The sequence below is a fragment of the Cydia pomonella genome, chromosome 13, assembly GCF_033807575.1.
Source record: "Cydia pomonella isolate Wapato2018A chromosome 13, ilCydPomo1, whole genome shotgun sequence".
NCBI lineage: Eukaryota > Metazoa > Arthropoda > Insecta > Lepidoptera > Tortricidae > Cydia > Cydia pomonella.
The window spans coordinates 8,160,731-8,181,323 of NC_084715.1; the positions used below are offsets into that span (position 1 = coordinate 8,160,731).

At 36.2% G+C, this 20,593-nt stretch overlaps 1 protein-coding gene across 1 annotated transcript in view; it reads left to right on the forward strand.

The window, feature by feature from the left end:
* The window catches only part of LOC133524099 (uncharacterized), a 171,866-nt gene that overhangs the window by 11,175 nt on the left and 140,098 nt on the right, over positions 1-20,593 (forward strand). Inside the window, exons 5-16 of the mRNA XM_061859943.1 lie at positions 1,666-1,795; positions 5,950-6,087; positions 6,732-6,849; positions 7,798-8,003; positions 9,462-9,680; positions 10,562-10,683; positions 10,910-11,066; positions 12,826-12,968; positions 13,763-13,862; positions 14,602-14,717; positions 15,467-15,661; positions 17,210-17,372. Of these exons, the coding sequence (XP_061715927.1) occupies positions 1,666-1,795; positions 5,950-6,087; positions 6,732-6,849; positions 7,798-8,003; positions 9,462-9,680; positions 10,562-10,683; positions 10,910-11,066; positions 12,826-12,968; positions 13,763-13,862; positions 14,602-14,717; positions 15,467-15,661; positions 17,210-17,372 (1,807 nt within the window). The remainder of the gene's footprint in view (positions 1-1,665; positions 1,796-5,949; positions 6,088-6,731; positions 6,850-7,797; positions 8,004-9,461; positions 9,681-10,561; positions 10,684-10,909; positions 11,067-12,825; positions 12,969-13,762; positions 13,863-14,601; positions 14,718-15,466; positions 15,662-17,209; positions 17,373-20,593) is intronic.

A 20,593-nucleotide genomic window follows, 5' to 3' on the forward strand; every position in this document is an offset into this window, starting at 1 on the left:
GGGGGACGAAATAGGGAAAAATGATTATTACATTTTTGTGACATTTATAGTAAGTAGTAAAGTTTCGTATACAACAGTAAACAACAGGGTACCTACCGCGTAAACCAAAATCCACAAATTGCAGGGATCTTTCTTTTTTACTGCAATGTAGATGAAAGCTTTAGAGTAACAGAGAAAGATGCCCGCAATTTTGCGAGTTTCGACTTTCGCGATTATAGCCCAGTCGTAAATTCGCTTAACAATAAGGATGTGGTCAAATTACCTGTAGTGACATATTTAACAAAAAGGCAAATAATAGTAATATTTCCTTATTTTCAAAGGCTGTATAAGGTTATGCGAGAGAGAGAGAGAGCACCCTAAACCGGCGAACGTGTATGAGGAATGTTATGAAAGTGAATGAAGCGAAAGAAATATGTCAGGATCATAGCAAGTGGAGATCCGTGGTCTCTACCTACCCCTCCGGGAAATAAGCATTATTATATGTATGTATGTATGTATGTTTATGGTATATTTATTTACATATACTAGACCTAAAATAGTCTATGACAGCTATGATATTTCAAAAGCGGACATCGAAGTCGATCATTTTTGAATGCCAGGATCATAAAATAGACAGTTCTTCTTGGACTCGTAATTTCCAGTAGGTATCCCGTTATTCAAACGTTGTTCCTTCTTTGTCCAATTACTAAATTTTCTTTGATATCTGATACGAAGGATAATGATGAGTGTTATTTATGTCGTAATTACTTACTGGTAAATTAATATGATAAATTTGGTACATTCGATATACCTTAACAAATGCAAAATAAACTAAACATATAGATTGTACTGTAATGTGATATTTCGCGAACCTCATTAGTGATAAATGATAATGATTTATTTCTTAAACATGTATAAGCAGTATCACATGTTTAGCCAATTTCAGCTTGCCAATATTTATCTTAAAATTGATCTACTTAAATTATTTACGATAACAATAAAATATTTTCATTACATACATTTTCCATTATAATTGTTAATTACATTGAACCCTTCAGTCAACACACTTGCTTAACCTTTTCGACGTCAACGACGGATATAAATATCCGAACCGCAGGTCTAACGCCAATGACGGATTAATCCGTCACAGAGCAACATAGACCTTCATGCATTATGCATAAAGTTCAATTTCAATTTTCACTTCGGTAACGAGGAGTCTGAGAGACAGCTTTTGTGATTAACACGGCACCGAGAATTTTAAAACAAAAACGCATCTCTACAATTATTACGGTTCGAAACCAAACAACTAGAAAAGATATCTATCAGCATATATCGCATATAGGTAACAATCGCTATCACTTCGACAACGAAACGTGTGTCTATCTATCACTCTTTCTATATTGGTGCTACGGAGCGTAAGCGATTTGCACGTTGGCTACGCGGCCACGTAAGCATCTTAGACAACATCGGCACTTACCATCAAGTTGTATAAAAACGTTTATTTACTAGTCACTTTTGTAACTTTGTCATACATACATAGTAAGTTAAGATTCACAGAAAATCAAACCAACCAGCCGCTATCGAAGTTAAGCTATCATTTTTTAAAACGACATGATTAAATTTGGTGGCTAGTTTTTTGTGACTCTTAAAGTAATATTATCACTTACTTAAATTCTATTTATTCAGTGTTGGCGAGCTGGCAGTGTGGAAAACGCCCGCACCACCCGTCGAGATAATAAAACCAGTGCCTGAATACGTATACTGCTTGCCAGAACAAATTAACTTCGTTAACTTCACTCTGGGACATACCTATACTGTAAGTATAAATTGGCAGCGGCCCAAAAAAAACTAAAGACGAGTTCGAATTTAGAAAATATCACAAAATGATTTGATATTTATTTTACGCTAGCCGCCACCTGTGATGTTCCAACGACAAGAACTAAAACTTTCATCCCCGTTTTCACTCATCAAATCATCCCTTTTAGTGGAATTCTACAGTATTTTGATAATATTGTTGAACTACACGAGTATATACCGGAATATACCGTGTTTTTATTGAATTCCGTTAACCTCGAGGTTACTTACTTAACTACTTACCCATTAAAAAGTTGATGAAAAAAAGGCTTTAGAAAAATTACTATGCCAATTATTTACCTTAAACGTATTTGTTTTATAAAAAATAATTACATTTTCAGCGTTGTTGTAACACGGGCATTACATTTAATTCAACCAAACAATTGAAAACTGTGACATATCATTGTCATTTCGAACATCGTCGTCCGGGATAGTACTTACGTTTAGTAGCAAATGTATAAACTTGTACTAAACAATAATCAATGTGCAAATAGGCCCTAGGGTAAATATACATGCTCGTAGGGGCCTTATGGATAAAAATAAATTATTGATTATCTCCGAAATGGAGTTAATTAGAATACCGGTGTTTTTGAGGAAGTTACTTACTTTAAGCTCAGGAATGCCCTTGAATTTAACCCTTTTCCAGGCCGCACCAATCTACATTTTCCCAAAAATTCCAAATATCCAATTAATCAAGCTTTGATGATTCATTTGAAGACAAGTAACATTTCCTGAAAGTGTTATCTAATTTGAAACTTAAATTGGAATGCTAAAGTTGAAATTCTAATGGCGCGTATGTGGTCGATAAATCGTACTATGCCTGGAAAAGGGTTAACGGAAAAAAACACGGTTTACTGTGCGCTGTGTGGCGCTATCTATGTAACATAAATTATCGCTTTTATAGTTATACTTAGATTACTCGCGACTAATGCATCTCTCACAAATATATTATACGTAAAAGCAAGATAAATCAAATAAATATCGTGTCTAGTAGATTTTAAAGTTCGAACGCGCTTCCTAGTCTCACTCGTATAAAGTGACAAGAAAACGCCATTTCCTTCTATTGTGAGCTTCGCTCTAGTTACTTGCTTCAATACCTCACTTCTCATTAAGTGCGTGAAAGGGACTGACTATGTCTGGATACGTTAGAATCAACACGAGTTTGGATGCTCGCCACTAAATGGTTTAAGCGTAATGTAGTATGTTATTAAGATCTGAAAGACGAGATGTTTCATTCAATACAGACTCACTCACTCAGTTTCTTAGTTGGTATGTCAACCTTTAAAATTTAATAATATGTTTAAAAAAATGGATTAAGGTGTATGTGCTCTACAAGACTACGTGACAAGCCAAAGTATTCAAGATGTCGCTGATTTAAATTACATTAAAGTACTGGCGTGTACTGTGTGATATGAACCGTCACCTTACTTGGGACAGAAACCCTTAAAAATACTACTTAGGGCTTGTGCACAAATCACGCGAGGTTTTTTCGGCTACTTTTTGACCCCCCTCCCCCTTGGTGATATTTGGTGAGGTTCTTGGCTAACCCCCCCCCCCCACATAACCTCACGTGCATTTTTTATTTTATCATTCGACCTAATTTTAAGATAAATAGTATTGTATAGAGTAAATCTTGTTTTGACTCGCTTTTTTGAAGTGCCAAGTGAAGATTTCTGTTTAATGAAACCGAGAAATACATACTGTGATAAATACTTTTTCTTAGTTTCGTTCACAATAAAAAAATATACGTGAGGTCTCCTTATACCTCCCCTCCTCCTAAATATACGTGATCTGTCGTGATTTTTTCCTGACAATCCCCCCCCCCCCCCCTATCGAACCTTGCGTGATTTTTGTACAAGCCCATATTTTAACTCTTAACGACCAATATTCCTCAAATATTTAATTTTCCTTTTCTTCTAAATTTATCGCTATACCCATGACCAGGGGTCGGACAAAAAGTGCGGATGACGTAAAAATGACGTAATCTTGCACACAGAATGATGTTTCAGTTTGTATTTAAACTTCCGTGTGACATGTAGTAACAAAGTAGTATTAATGAAGTAACAAAATAATCGTAAATAAATTTACTATGGAATTAATAATACAGGTGGTAGGGTCATGTAGTGAATAAAATAAATTTCACGAAACTTGTTACCATAAGGTATAATTATTTGAAATTAGTTAGAACAAGTCTGTGGGATTGCCACAATATTCGAGTAAAGATGACATTATAGAGCGTTTTCTTATACATTAGAAAATATAAATTTTAGCTAAATATAATCGTGAAGATACAATAGCTAAACAATAACGAAGTCAATTTATTGTTCATCTGATTGACAATGTGTCAGTCAAAAACGTACTTACTCATTTCAAGTGGCGATATCGTTTAATAAAGAGGTTGATAAATGATAAGTGATAATTGTTTATGAAAATCAAAAATACTATTTGAAATCACCTATAAGTGGTTTGACGTCATCCGCACTTTTTGTCCGACCCCTGCCCATGACAATATTTATCCAAGCAGTTACTTCACAGAACTCTTATTTAATTCTAATGGTGGCTTCCAAATTCGAACTTATTTCAACCAACTTAAGTATAAAATGAAAGCAGCAAAAACATCCACCGTGGTCATTAATGCGTTACTTAAGATATTGTATTTCATCGCTGGTTTTTCGTTACAAGTGCTCATTTTAGAACTCCTGCAAAGGGACAAAAGCGCACTTAATTTTAAAAGCTTTCAAATATTCAATATACGTGTCTTTTTTACTTTAGTACTTTCAGTATTTTTCTATCGAACATCGATTAAGATACATTTTTAAGTAAATAGCAATAACAAGACGTACATGTGCAGTGAAGTGGTTATATTTAAAACTTGGTAATATTTTATAAAGGCCAGGCAACGAATGCTCAAAAAAAGTTATAGAGGAAAAATCTTGGAACACAATTATCAGCTATCTTTTTGTGTAAGAAGTCATGTCGCTAAGATGCAATTTTTCAAAAGCAAAAAACCGAAAAATTGGAACTTCTAACCACCCTCTCCCCCCGGCTCAAGGGTTACGGCCGGGGACTTTTGGTATGTTCACCACCTAACTAGTCCAAAAGTTCAGAGTCAAAAATTGTGTTCCAAGCATTTCCCTCATACCTTCTTGTTGCGTGGCCTAAAATTACTTCGCCCTCAAAATAAACAGAAGTTTTGCATGAAATAACTTTGGACATTAAAACAATAAATTGAATAAAAAAAAAACAGCTTAGAAAGGCTCTTTTTCTGCGATTTACTTTGAGCTTGTTTTTTCCTAGGCACATCTTGAACAAAAAATATCGTGAGAAAAAATACTGGATGTGTCTCAAGTGTATTGGAGTTCGGGCAGAATTTGCCCCTTCTGCCCAACTTTCACAGAAACTAGTAGCCTCTTTTCCATGTGAGGAGTTTATAACGCTCTCAACTTTGAATTCAATTGGTTAACTATAGACATTTACTTTATTATAGACTAACCCCCTTTTGAATTCTTAAAACTTAGCAACCTCTTTTAAAACGACTTATATTTTGTCTCATTATAACAAACATACAATTTAATGTCAAAATGAAGTTAGGATAGGGACAAACCAAAATAAGTAGTGTAATTCTGAATCTGACATGAGAGGTGGGGGGAAATGACCAAACGGGATATTCTTATGCAACTTTCAGTAGGAGTACCAGAGAAGGCTCTATTATTGTTTGTCCTTATGTCTCACTATGCCTTTCTGCCTACTTCTAAAACTTCCTAAGTGACGCAGACATTTTTGTTACACACCGTTTTTATGGTGAATGAAGCCGACCAAATTACGAATGATGTCAGGAATGTTGAAAAGTGTCTTTAATTTGGTCGCATTGCGTAGGTTCTGTCTCTCACGGGCGTACGCGTATGGCACATCTATAGAAAATATACTAGGTATATAGGTCGTGTCATTCACGAAGACGCGTTCCTTGCCTCGTATTGTCAAGTTAATAAAGGTTAGATTTGACAAATCTGCGCGTCATCGTGGATGACACCAACTATATCTATGGGACAAACGATTATCAACGTTTTGTAAGGTTCGACAAAGGTTTATGAATAACGCCATTATTGGTTTCCTTAGCAACATCTCCGATTGATCAACGTCTCGAAGTTCGAAGTCCGTCTATCGGTGTCACTGCCGAAGCGTAGCGAGCTTAAAGTAGAACTTTCCGGGTCTCGTGGTCTACGGGTCACTGCCGGCTCAGCTACTGAATTAAAGGTAACTACACATTTACTTTTCACATCACCTATTCGAAAAAGGGTTTAGAAATTAATCATATTGTACTATTATGAGGCCGACATCATCGCGCATATAAGAGTAAGGAGCGAAAAAGAAAAGTACAAATTCTTAAAAGCTCTTAACTCTTATAATAAATAAATAAAAAATTAGAAAGGGCATAAATTAAATTAATAATGTTATTAATATTTGGGACTACATTTGTAGTGAGAAACGTTAACGTGACTTCACCCCCTTTCGTCTTAAAACTGTTTATTTACTTACGTTCTGTTTAAGATGAAACGAGACGGCGCAGAGCTGCGGTTCAGAGATTTTTCAATTAGATTCCTTACGTACGACTTTATTGTGTTTGAACTTGTATATTACGTTGAACCATGCTGTGGGTATTGAATCTTCATAAATATAAATTAGAATTCAATATGATTCTGGCTTATAAAAGCTTACTTGTGGATAAATTTTCATTCAAATTATTTGAAAAATTTTACAGTAACAAAAAAATCGTAAAAAAGTCAAACGTATAGCTATGGTTAAAATACATCAAATGATGAAAACTTATTTTGCATTACTTTCATATCCAGAGAGAAAAATGGGGACTGAATTTTTATATTTGCCTGTTCTGTGTCCAGATACATTTTCACCCAAAAGACGTGCGCGCTTTTCATGATGAGTTGCGTATACGCACCTCTTTAGGCAAAGGCTTGCGTGTACCAATCGCCTGTTATATGGAGCCACCCGAGTTGCACAGTGAGTTGTTACAATCTTCATCATTATAATTTCAGCCAAAATACTTACTTCCTCGGCTAGACAAAGACATTAATGCAGTCTTTCAACGGTTTCCTACAATCTTGGTCAGGCCGTTCTGTACACCTTGTTTAAAGCCTCCGTCACTGCATTTTCTATGCTTACAGTATTATTTATGTCTTCTCAAAAGCTTTCCATATCAACCCATATAGTTTCTAATGCATGCAGCTAGATATGCATGTAGAAAGTAGAGAGGCGCAATAGAGGGTACACTCTCCAGGCGGGTGTTGTGCCTGGGGATCGAAGTCCACTGAGAGTTGTTCTGAAGTACTTAGGAACTGAGTTTTGGAAGCCCGTAATAAGCGCGATGTAGAACGTGCTAACGCCATCTGTTGTAGTCTTGTGGCACGACGTTGCCAGTGACAGAGGAGACGCCACGTCATACATATATATAGGTCAATATACACGTACAGTCAAGTGTAAAAATATGGGTGTACACATCTTACTCAAAAATATGTCCCATTGCATCTTATTCCAGTGTAATAAGAGCGTAGACCATATTTATGAGACGATTCTTTCGATACATATTTTTGCACTTGACTGTATATATATGTATAAAACACTAGCTTACGTCCGCGGTTTCATCCTCGTAAAAAATGTAAAAAAATGTAATTTCATTTTGTACCCTCAAATTAATTTTTAAATAAATAATTTTATATTGAAGCCTTCAACGGCTGCCGCTGACAGCCACATCGAAATATTCCCACCTTTATATATTAGATGATAATGATAATATAAGATCGTGTCATTTACGACGACGTGTGCCTTGACTTGTATTGTGATGCTATTAAAGATTAAATTTGCGCGTCTAATAAACATGTAGGTAATTTATTATAAATAGTTAAGCTATTAATTGTTTTTTTTTTTTATTAAAATATTTTTTCCTTATAGTTTTCGTGCAAAAAATGGACACGCCAGTTTTTACCAGCACTGACCTCATGGCCTTCAAAATCTCAGAAAATCAAGGGAATATTGTAGATTTGGGTGCCAAGCTATTAGGAGACCAGCATTACGCTTCATTGGTTCTGCAATGCAACGAAGCCCATGCATCATTTTTTCTCCTTACTGAAGACGCTTGGCTTGAATGCAATATTGAGGTTAGTAGTCATATATTTATTTTACACCACATATGGTGCTACTTTATCGCACTAGTGCAATAATTAGCCATTATATAATGAGCTAATTATTGCATAGTTGCATAACTATCTCGAAAATATAAAGGGCCATATCAAATGTAAAACGTTGTATGATACATGTGCGAATAGGTAATTCGTAACGAGTGGCGATAAAATTAACCAAAGGGGGCGAGGAATGAGTTTTTTGCACTTGTATCGACATGTCTCATAAAGTTAATAAACACTCGTAGATGCGTTTAAAAATCACAAATTATGGCCAGAATAATGATTAACTGTTTTGTTACAACATTTTTTGTATCTGTGAAAATGTTATTATTGCGTAATGCTAAGCTCGATATCGATATGATAATGACATTAAAAAATCGAACGTGTCTGATAAACAAAGGATTTGACCTCATTTCTAGTATCAGTCGAGATGATGTTTTTTTGAGTGTGTTTGAACATAAACATTCCACTATGGCGGTCATAACATGCGGTTCCAGAACACATAAAGAGCTCATAATAAATGTGTATATAAAGCAATGTATGTAACTGCACATAATTAGGCATTAAAATACTGGGGTGATGTTTTTATGAAACTCGCTTTCAGCTAGTTTCATAAACCCACACTCGTATAACAATGCGTTTAATTATGTAGCTGTCGCATAACCTACTATTATAAACAACGTAAAATCAAATGGTACCTTCGAAAATAAACTAGTCAAAAGACTTACAAATTGTTGAAGTTGGCATTCGCAAAGCGACGTCGTCGCACCGTATTTCTTTTGTAGTACCGTTACAAATGAAATAATCAATCGACCCACATTGAGAAGTGTATTTTCAAAAGGGCTTATTTCTCTATGAAAACCATACAAAAATAAGCCCATTTCAAAAAACACTCCTCCAATATCTTCATATTAATAATGAAATAAATGAAAAAAATATTGTACATTCGTACGTACATTGACTAAGCTCCACAGTAAGCTCAAGAAGGCGTGTATTGTGGGTACTCAGACAACGATAAATATAAATACTTAAATACATAGAAAACACCCATGACTTAGGAACAAATATCCGTGCTCATTACACGAATAAATGCCCTTACCGAGATACGAACCCAGGACCATCGGCTTCATAGGCCATAGGGTCACTACCCACTGGGCCAACCGGTTTTCAAATTTCCACATTATCTTAGTTGTGTTCTCTAAAGTATATGTTGTCGGGTTATTATTATTAGCCTTACCATATTGTTAACTGTTTAATCTGAATTGTTCAATTAGGAACAAACAGTGTGTGATCCGGAACAATTTCTGTTACTAAAATGCCTTATTTTAAAACGAGACTGTCTTTGTGATATGATTAAGCTATAAAAATGTGATCGTATATCTCTTATAGGTTCATATATTTTTCTGACTCTTCTATTACTAATTATTTTCACAGGAGTTAACTGCCAAAGGAAACTTGAATATCGGCCCATTTACCATTCATCCAGCATGGTGGTCCGGCGGCGGTATAGTTCGCGGGATCATCCGCTGTCGCGCCTCAGAACTGGGGTTCCACAGTGCTGAAATAAGAGTCCTGTCATCTACGGCTGTGACTAGATTGTTCCATGTTGTTGCTGACTCGGTGTATTACGACCCTGCGCATATTACGATACAGGTAATTTTCATTAGCAACTTAACCTAATGATAATAGTAATGATAGTAGTAATTTTTAGTAGTATTGCACTCAATTTTTTTCGAAGACAGTAAACACCCAAAATTATAAATGAAATAAAAATAAATATTGGTTTGTAGATCTTTCCCTAGACGTCAGGGTAAAAAAAAACACTGTTGTATAATATTCCTAAGAACACTGTTTCAAGGAGCCTACACCTTCTTGTGAAGTTGATTTCGATCTCACTAGCAGTCATTGACATTGACAAATATGAGTACTGGAATAGATAAACATTTTTTTATTTGTTTCACTAATGGGTGTATTGGTATGTGCCCTCTGCTGTTGCGCCCCAGCTCCAAGCTTCCACTGTTGCAGCAGCGTCCTGCAATCTATGACTGTGAATAAATTATCCCATGTGCTGCTGAGTGCTGACACAGTGTGCCTATTTATTTTGACCATGTACATCATTGATGTAAGTAAAATACATCAATGATGTACATATTGAAATTGAGTAAATTTTTATTTTTATAACATCAGGTCAAACAAACTGTTAAAAATGTTTTAGTTCAAAATGCACTTTCACGTACAGTCAGCGTCAAATACTTTGTAGCAACTAAAGTAGCCAAATAGTTCGGTACACCATATATTTAGTATGGTGTACCGAACTATTTGGCCACTTTGACTGCTACAAAGTATTTGACGCTGACTGTACGACCGACGCTACTCATGACTCATTCACTTCTAGGTCAAAGATAAAAACATTAAAAATTCTCAAAGAATGATATATGCATATAAAAATGCAAGTATGTACGAGTAATACTTGTAATTTACCAGCGTAATTATTAGTTAAAGTATTATTTAGAAATTAAATTCTTCTTCCTCAGGCTCACGAGAAGGATTACGATATAAATAGCGAAGATGATCCTGAGTGCGAGTATTATGTAAACGTGGGCACCGCTTTTCCGAATCGTCCTTTATCCACTACAATACAGATCGTTAACCATAGGTAAACAACATTCAATATCGTCATAATATTACTGTATTTGGATTCCTCGTGCTTTCTTGTCTGATCGGTTTTTTCCAAGAAGTGTGAATTTATGGGCTTTTATTATGGGTCTCTAAACCTTTATAAATAATCAAAAAATGCATAAAATATTACACGAACTTAAAAGTTATACCTTATTGTATATTCCTGAATACGTATGGTTTACACAGCTTTCAATTGTTTTCAGTCCAGTTTCATACTCGTTTTCCTGGAAATCAAGACCTTGGGGGAAATGCTCGTGCTGGCAGGAGCACTTGACTTCAGGGTCTGTTTTGGAGGAGCAAGAGGAAATAAGCAATCAATTGTGTCCGGCAGCAGTAGCTGCTAAGGAGGCTGGAGAGAAGGTAAGTTACACATGTGAGCCAAGGAAATTAAGTAAATGGATTTTGTGAGATATGGAGGGGAAGAAATAATAATAATAAAAATAAACAATTTGGGACAAGACCATTGCCTCGGCTCGGAATGATGAGTTCGAGTATCGCCTCTTAGTGATTTTTCCCCATTTTCATAAGCATAGTTTTGGGGACCCTTGGTTTACAACTACATTTCAAATGTGCATGGTGTCTTAAGATATAAATCTGTACCTTCCTACTGTAAGAACTGGCCGCATCGTATGCACATGACATTTGCCTGGTTTCATTCCGTTTGAGTTAGCTTGCGAACGTCTTGGAGAGAGGCCAGAAATTTCTGTACAGAAACAATACGAATTTGGTTTTGCAAAGCAAAAGTGTCAGTTGCAGGCACAATGCGGCTTTAAGCAACAGCATTATTTTTTAATTTAAAAGTTTGTTAGAAAAATGTGCGTAGTAATTAACTAACCATTACAACATCTTTAATAAATAAACCGTATAATCATTAGCATTAATTATCACAATAAAACATATTTGTAAAATTTTAATACTATTATTATCTGATTTAAAATAGCGCTTTATGCATACAAAACTCGTCATGCTTTCCTATTTAAGTATTGCGTTCTGCACGTACGTTTAAGGGTGACCCGATGAGAAGTGCGAACCATCACTTGCATAAATGTTTGTAAATAGAAACATGGCCGAAGACAATAAAAAAGCAGTATAACGACCACAATGACCAGGAACACTTTGAAAAGTGAATATGACTATGAAGAAGATACAGGACTCGTACAATTGACATTGAGTTATTATTAATAACTTATTAATACAAGTTCACTGTCTCAATAACAAATTTAACCCTTCGTATGTCCTTGTCAAACATTTGCTATGGAATAAGTGGAATAACCTTTAAATTGTAAATTACAGTCGAAATGATCTGGGACATATAGAGGACAAGAAATACGAAAGTTTAATAGCCACAAGAGCTAATTCAATTCAGTTCAATTTCAATTATTCAATTTATTCAAAAAAACACAAAATGTACAGGACTAGCCTAAAACATTACATTTCTTATAACTAAGGTCATTATATATATATATTTAAAAATACTAATAAAAATAAATACTTATGTGATTATGGATTAGCTACTCGTCATATCATAAAATACATTTAAATATTTAAATCAGGGCAGTAACAGTCCGCAAACAAATCGCAGGAGTGTTGCACAGCAGCGAGGTTATTGAGCGTGTTCAACGCTCGACAAACGGGCGAGTTGCGCCGCGAGACCGTGCGGGCGAGAGGGACCGCGAAGAGGCGCAGGCGGTCAGCACGAAACCGCGCACGCCCGTCTGGGACAAATAGTCGACATGCCTCGCCAACTAACTCAGGACAGTCCAGCTAAATAAGGTAGCAGAGAAATTGAGTTCGCGATAAGAACTGATGCGGCGTGCATTAAAGGAAAAGCGTGCTCACACCGGTCCTTTACCTCGTTGATTTCTGGTGGATGCTAAAGCTTTGGGTCTTCATTTGACGTTGTCTGCTATGGTAATACGCGCAACGTTTACACTGAACCGCTTACAGCACCCGGAGCCAACGGGTACCAAGGTCTTAAAAGACTCTATAGTCCGTTTTTAACTAATAAGTGCTACGCCATACATTTTCTATGCAAGAAACAAGTTAGCATTCCATACTGTTTTCTATAGGCAGTACTGTTTAGCTCAAAAAACCTGTAGAAGTTCTCCTTTATGTGCAGCTTGCGGACCCTAACTCGGAGGAAAACACTCATCGAGTACGACTCCCGGACAGAGCGATTGTGCGCGAGCGCGGCGCGTGCGCTGTGCGAGTTCACGTATCTGACGCCGGCGCGCAGCTAGGGACACAACGCAGTGTGCTGCAGTTAGTAAAAACCTTAGGAATATATATATATAATAGTAGTTACATCAATATTTCTTCTACAATGAATACCTAGACTGTATTGATAATGCCGTATAGCCTACTTAGAAAGTGATTATTATAGCGTTGTTTACCTAAACTCCTGACATACTGATCACATACTGATGTCAGCGTGATAACCGCCACACAGCTATATTTAAATCAATCGAGTAAGTTTATTGCAGTAAAAATAATACATATATAAAATACCTATAACAAAGAGATATCGCACACAATTTCCCACCCCCTGACATGGAAACAAAATGTTCAAGCTCACTGGTACGGAAAAAGCCTAAAGGTTTAAAATTTAATAAATTGCAAATGAATCCCGGTAACAGAAATTCAAATTTTCAATCTGCTCGTTTAAATTAGCATACAAATGTTTGGGGAAAATATCAGATATTATTTTAAAAAATTTTTTGCTGCAACCGGTTGACTGAGAGTTACATTAGGTACAACAATTAGTTTTTAATTGGAAAGTTACAAAAAAATGGTATAGAAGTGGGTGTAGTCAACACACCGAATAAAGCATGTGTTAGTCGAACTTAAAGTTATTCATGTAGTGTACCCTAAAAATATGCATTTTTTTACTTTACATTATGGCGCAATTAGTTCTCTAAATACTTCTCCATTTTATGGAGATTGAAACTAACAATACCTGTTTATTATATTTATTAGATTATTACTATTATAAGTTTATAACGCGTTTTAAACATATCAATCTACAAATTTCACAAAAAGGTATATCTATCTTACAGATTAATTTTGGAGAACATACCAATGGAAAGCCTCAAGTTCGACTGCCAACCAAATATCGTATGCACGAGAATAGCGGACGAAGTCGGTCCTGATGGAAAAGTAATTTACCTTCATGTTTTTAGAATAAATAAGCAGTAAACAATTCCTACAAATCTATTCCTTGACTGTATAAAATGTGTAAAGACTAAGAAAAATTGCAAATACAGAGAGTATCGTCGAGTTATCGCATTATGTACGGAACCGTGGAACGCTATCTACATTAAAATTCGAAGCACGAATTTGTTTTAAACTTATTACATGTTACACATCAATGAACCTTAGAGCTTTTTCCTACTAACGTCCAGTTTTTTTCGGGAAACAGCTCTTAGGTAGCGGTCAATTAAAAATTTTCAGAGATAACGAGTTTTTGTTTCCATATCCTGAACGATATGCATGTCTAATCTCACTTCGAGTAAAAAAATATTAGTAGTCTAATTTTGCCAACTCTAACTAAAAATCTCAGCGATTGTTTTTTTGGGAAGACTGGTGTTGTTTCCAAATACATAATGGCTCCCCTACACTATGGGCCAACATACTGGTCCGCTAAGAGGACCAACATACCCGTCCACTAAGATGGGCCAGCGTGTAGAGAGGGTAGCGGTCTCGGATGGCTTATGCGGTGGGATGGTAATGCGATGGCGACGGTGACGGTTTTTTGTCGTCGTCGCATGGTCATTTCGCTGGTCCAGCGCTGGGCCATCGTGTAGAGGAGCCATAACCATCACATGGCCGTTTCGCTGGTCCAGCGATGGGCCATTGTGTGGAGGAGTTATATTTAAACACTGTGTGTTAATTTTAGGTTTGGACACGCACAGTTTGTGATATCGTGCAAGCTCAAGTAGAGGTCTGGTGGAACGTGGTACCTGTTCGCTTCATGCTAGACCCGCTCATGCTACCTCTCGTTCATTCAAGAAGGTATTTAATTCAATATTTAAGTAGACTGCATTCTATAACATCATCTGTAAATCAAATGTGTAGACAGACGCTAGAAAAGAAACTAATCTATGAAGTCGACTGCAGTCAGCAAGGTGTTCAGATATATTTGAACAAAATCCCCAATTATCAATTCGTTAAAGTGCATGTTTCAATATTACTGAGCACCTTTGCCTATTTCATATCCGAAACTATCCCAGTTTTAAATTGACATTATGCTATTTTTTTTTCATTCATAAAATACACATGCAGGATTCAAATCTGCCCTGTTCCAGCAAAACAGCGTATCATAGGGACCGTGCGCGTTGGAGGGTCTGCCATCTTGTGGCCTGAATCGGAACCATAAACAGGCACATGTACACGTCACGTGTTTTCTTGTGCATAGTAGGTTCTGCCATCTTGTGGGCTACATCGGAACAAAAAACACCACATTTACGCCTCGCGCCAAAAATCTGACGGCTCCTGTGCTGCCTCCTACAGTTCATGCACGCTCCCTATATTACACATTTCTTGTCTAGATAAGTACTGTTTTGTCGTAACAGGGCAGAAATAGAATTACGACTCTGTAAATTCGTTTAGTTTTCGTTTTAGACTTGTTTTACTTATCTTACTCCAAATACCTATACATTATTTTTACTCCGTTAACCCATACCGATATTTAAGGCTGACAGAACCTTTTTTATATGCCTCAATGTCGGGTAAATGATTACTTACGTGTTTTATCTGTCAAGGGTGAAAGCTGTTCCAGTCTCGTTCTGCGCGACCCAACTATACGGATTGGATGACATCTCCACACTTTGGCACTCTTCAGCTTCCATGGTGCTGCCAGCGGGCTTGGAACTCTCTCCCTTTACTACGATTGGAGCTAAATTGGTAGTACCACTACCGGTGCTTCCCAACGAATATCCTGAAAATGATGTTATAACGTGAGTCATCATTAATTTCATTATACCCTCGTTTTTTTATGATTCGAAAAGAGTACACGATCTTGACATGTCTTTTTATTGAAAAACGGTTATAAAATAGTAACTAAGATTTATGAAACCAAAAGAATGTGAATGACATGATATTATTATATGGTACATTTGCTGTGACTTATTTTTCATTAGTACATTAATTAGTAGGCCGGAAAACGAAGGATTGCGGGCTAAGTACATATAGACAGGTGGATAGTGAGATGCGGCCGGCAACCCCGTTTCTCGACGAGATTTGTACAGTGCTTTTCTCAAACTTACAATGAAAAAAAATTGTAGTCAATTAGTTTTATTTGTAGGTTTACTCAGCTAAAAACAAATTACGTATCTACTACTATTATTGAATGCGAGATAGTTGTGTCGCAACTTGACGTTTACAAACAAAAGAAAGTTGCTTTACAGGCCTAGGTGTGTAAGGCTGTATAAAATTCCTTTACATAATCATCTTCACTCACCGCACCGGATACGTAGTGTTTATGGACCTAACTTGATGTACCTATATATTATGTAAAAATTTCATTGCGAGTTTGAGAAAAACTGTTTTTCAATAAAGTGTCACGTCAGTATTATTTTTCTAATGCTAAAAAAACGAAGTATAATTTATTTGCTTTTTTTACATCATCATTACTTTATCTCTATACCAAGGCCAACATTATTGTACCCGTAGTCACCCAAGTTTGTATATGTCATTAGTATTGCAAAAGCTATAAAGATTGGCCCCAAAATAAACTGACATTATTAAAATAACTGATGGAAACAGATGGAATGGGTAAACGTTTATTGCAACCCGCAAATGGCGCGTGCTGATTGATGTTACGAGTAAAAGCCATGGGCATGCGTTGTCAGATTATAAATAATGTTCAGCTAAGCCAATGTGTTATTTTACTTTCGTTTCACGTAAAGTATTAAAATGTGGGAACAATACGCCGTCTCTTGCGATCTTTTGTCTGTATAATAGAGGTGGGTGAGCGGTGCCACAGAGAATGCAATGGGAGCAAAAATTGGCGTATTGTTCCCAGTTGTGTGTTTGGTAGGTGAATCTTTTCTAATACATGGATACTTATGTTACTTGACTAAGTTTACCGACCACCCTTAGTTTGCACTGAATTTGACAGTGACAATGCATACCACATCCTACAGGAGTCCATTGGAGCGCCATTATTGATATTAGTGTATTCGAATATTATTTACCATTATCCTCTAGAACATAACAGTCCTTTTTTTCAATCTATTAAGGTCAGGTGGAGTAAGCGGAATTATGGGAGAAGGTGGACACTTGTAAAGAAAATGAATAAGAGTTACTTAAAAATATTAAAAACTAAATTAAATGGTCATACTAAAAATAAAGCTAATTCATAAATCAGATTAACTTTAAAATACATACGTAGAAGGACTAGGAAAAATAAAGTATGTTTCCCTTACATCACATGACCTACTTTTTTAAATTAAAACAATAATATATAATTTATACAGCGAGTTATGACTTAAATATTTCTTCAGATTGAAAGCAGGAACGGACGAGTGGTCTGTGAACTGCCACGTGACACGCGCATGCGCGACACGACACCCAGGTTTAACTCCGGCGCGCCATTGGCTCGGCGTTGTCGTGCCTGGAGCCAAGATGTCGGCCAAAATGGTGATCTTCAACGATACTCACCAGGATGTAAGTGAAATATTTCTCCAAGGATTACTTCTGCATATTGAAGATGGAAACCGATAAAGCTGTAAATTTAATATCACCCGCGTAAGCTTGACATGACTATAGAATTACCGCCACCAGTATCCCAGCAGCTTGGTTTGTTCTTGAACCATCATGTAGATCTTCACAAATGTCTACGAAAATGATAGTGCAGTTACAATCTACTTAGTGCGGAGTATACTGCTCTTTCTTAAGTTTTGAGTTACCGATAGAATCACACCTATAGCTGCGCACCGTCAGGTATCGTCACTCTAGCAAGTGCGTTGCATTATATCCTTAACCCAGGCGTGATCGTGCCGAAATGTCTCAAAAGATTTGCATCAGCATGTAAGTGCAATATTTATTATTCAATGGTTCCTACTATACTCCACCGACAAGAGCAAAGTTCTTAAGTTATGATGATGATGTCATGCCTCGCGCGTCAAATGATGGTCCCTATGACCATAGAGAAATGTAAGTAAAGAAAGAGTGGTAACATACATCAGTTTTCTTACCAAAACGCGAGTTATTTCGCAATCGATGTCGTCAAGTAGCGGAATTTATAAGTACTGCTAGTTAACAATAGATGTCGTGACGAACGAAAACTCTAATGCTCAACAATTTTCAGCTAATATTATAACCGTATTAACCGGACCTCTATTTTGAACTCCTTCTGTTTGTTATATTAGTTGTAAATTGTTTTGGCAATACATATTTCGTCAGTCACGACACTTGTGACATCTGTAGGGCTAAGATGGTCGGCTCTTTATCATTTGTCACCATACCTGTCACGTTCTAACAAGTAAGCAAGTGCGTAAGTGACAGGCATAGTGACAAGCGATAAAAATAGAACCATGCTGCCACTGCTGGTGTCATGTAGTAGTATTGATAAATCCACTACTTGACGTTAGATGTCGACTACGATATAACTCGCGTTTTGGTATGAAAACTGATGTCTGGAGTTACCACTCTTTCTTTACTTATGTTTCTCTATGCTATGACATAGGATTTTTATATGAAGTTGCTGTCACTTTGATGTTTGTAAAGATTTTTTGGAGGATTAGCACATTTTTTTAAATGTAACATTTAATTTAAATAACTAAAATATGACATGGACGAAGCATGTTGCGGATATGCATCTGTGGCCACCTGACGAAGCCTGCGTTGCGGATAATTTACATGCTAAGTGGATTGTTTTTAAAGTGGTAATAAATAAAGATGCAGAATTTTGTCATAAAAAAAACTAAAATATAGTACGTTTGTACTATATTCAATATTTTTTTAATATTAACCTAACCAAAAAAGACCTAATGAACTGTCGTAAGGACCATTATTCGATGCGTTAGGTATAAGTATTTTAATTTTTGCCACTGTAGTAGTGTTTAATGGCAGTTCGTGAGACACGGTACATGAGGCGCCACGCCGTTCTAATTTAACGCGACTACACTATTATCGTAAGTTCATGCGAATTTTACTCGCACGAACGCGCGATCAAACAATCATATTGAACTTGAATAGGTATCCTAATTGACAATCGCGCGACCAATTCAATATGTTTGATAATTCATGCGATCTTTCGATAATTGCATAGTTGCGTTGTATGACGACGACCCCTGAAAAGGGATTGCACAAAGTAGCTTCGTGGCGGAATAATAACATTCATAACTTACTTCCTCTTAACACATTTAAGACTTACTACATGTGTTTTTCAAAGTACGCAGTACAGAGTATCTGGAAGTACCTCAGTTGTTGTATTAATAATAGTTTCTGACATTTTATATTTATGTTAATTTAACTACTATGATTCGGTCGGGTCACTTTCTCATTTCGTACAGAGTCTAAACCTATAAATTATAAGTAGATCCTTTATGTAAAGAAGGCAAAGATTGCACGGTAACGATAAGAAAACAATCCTAAACAAATAGCGCAAACAAGACGCTCCGAAAAGGCTTTAGGAAGATTACTTACCGTTTTATAGCGGCAAAGATTTTTGTTTACATTACATGTTACATTTTCTACGATTTATTATAGTTTCGGTAGGGTTTAAGTTACCTTTTTTGCAAATTGTTAATATATTATAACTAAAATTAGATATCAGCACCATTTATTTTAGAGTCAACCATGTTTACGTAAAATAATTAATTGCCAAATTTATAATATTGAAATGATTTAATGCTTCAGGGGAATGGCCTTAGCGTAATTGAAATCGAACCAGAGATCCAGCCATCATACGCCGCTTTATATCTGAGTAATCTTGATTTGCAAATTTACTAACAATATACTTTCTCCTACCCTACTTATTTATAAGTAATTCAAAATTAAATGTAACGCTGCAGTTAAATACGCGTGCGAGTGACGAACCAAAATTAAGAGGCGATTTTATCCCTATGATCCTTATAGACCTCAAAGGTACCTCGTACTTCAAATAACTTTTTAATTAAAAATTCAAAAAAAAAAACATATTCTAAATGCCAAAAAGTCAGATATGCCAAAAATGCCTTAATTATTTTGGAAAAGAGCTGATACTCTTCAAACTGCTGGATCGATTTTTATCAAACATAGCTAAGAACCACCACAAGAAAACGCGCTTTTACGTTAAAAAACCGCATCGAAATCGGTCTATCCGTTAGAAAGCTACAATGCTACAGACAGAGAGACAGACAGACATTAGCGTTAAACTTATAAAAAAAAACCCTCTTTTTGAGTTGGGGATTAGTAAATGATCAACGGATTGTACTCCATCAATTAACATCAAGAGGAAAAAATTTTACTCAGTGGGCAGACTTAATTATGAGATCACAAAGAACCATTAAAGGCGTAGTGAGTTGTCATGTATAGGTATGTCATATATTTTCCATTGTGCCATAAATCATAGCGTCAGGGATAAAATCCACGAACGAAACAATTGAGAACGTTTGTATGGAAAAATAACCGCTTCTATTGCCACTTAAACGTTATATTATTTAGCACGCAGTCGAAGTTTACTTCGACATGCTTTCAAGGAACATGATATTTGATGTTGATGACAAATGGAGGACAAAAGGATAAACAAAACGGTCAGATTTAAGGGCACTTAATTCTTCAAATAACTTTGTTTGGCTGGCCGATCCCAATTAAAACACGCACTCTAGGGAAATAATGAGTTGATGAGTTTACCACGAGGTAATAATTGTATGTTAAATATTAATTACGGTACGTTATTCGCA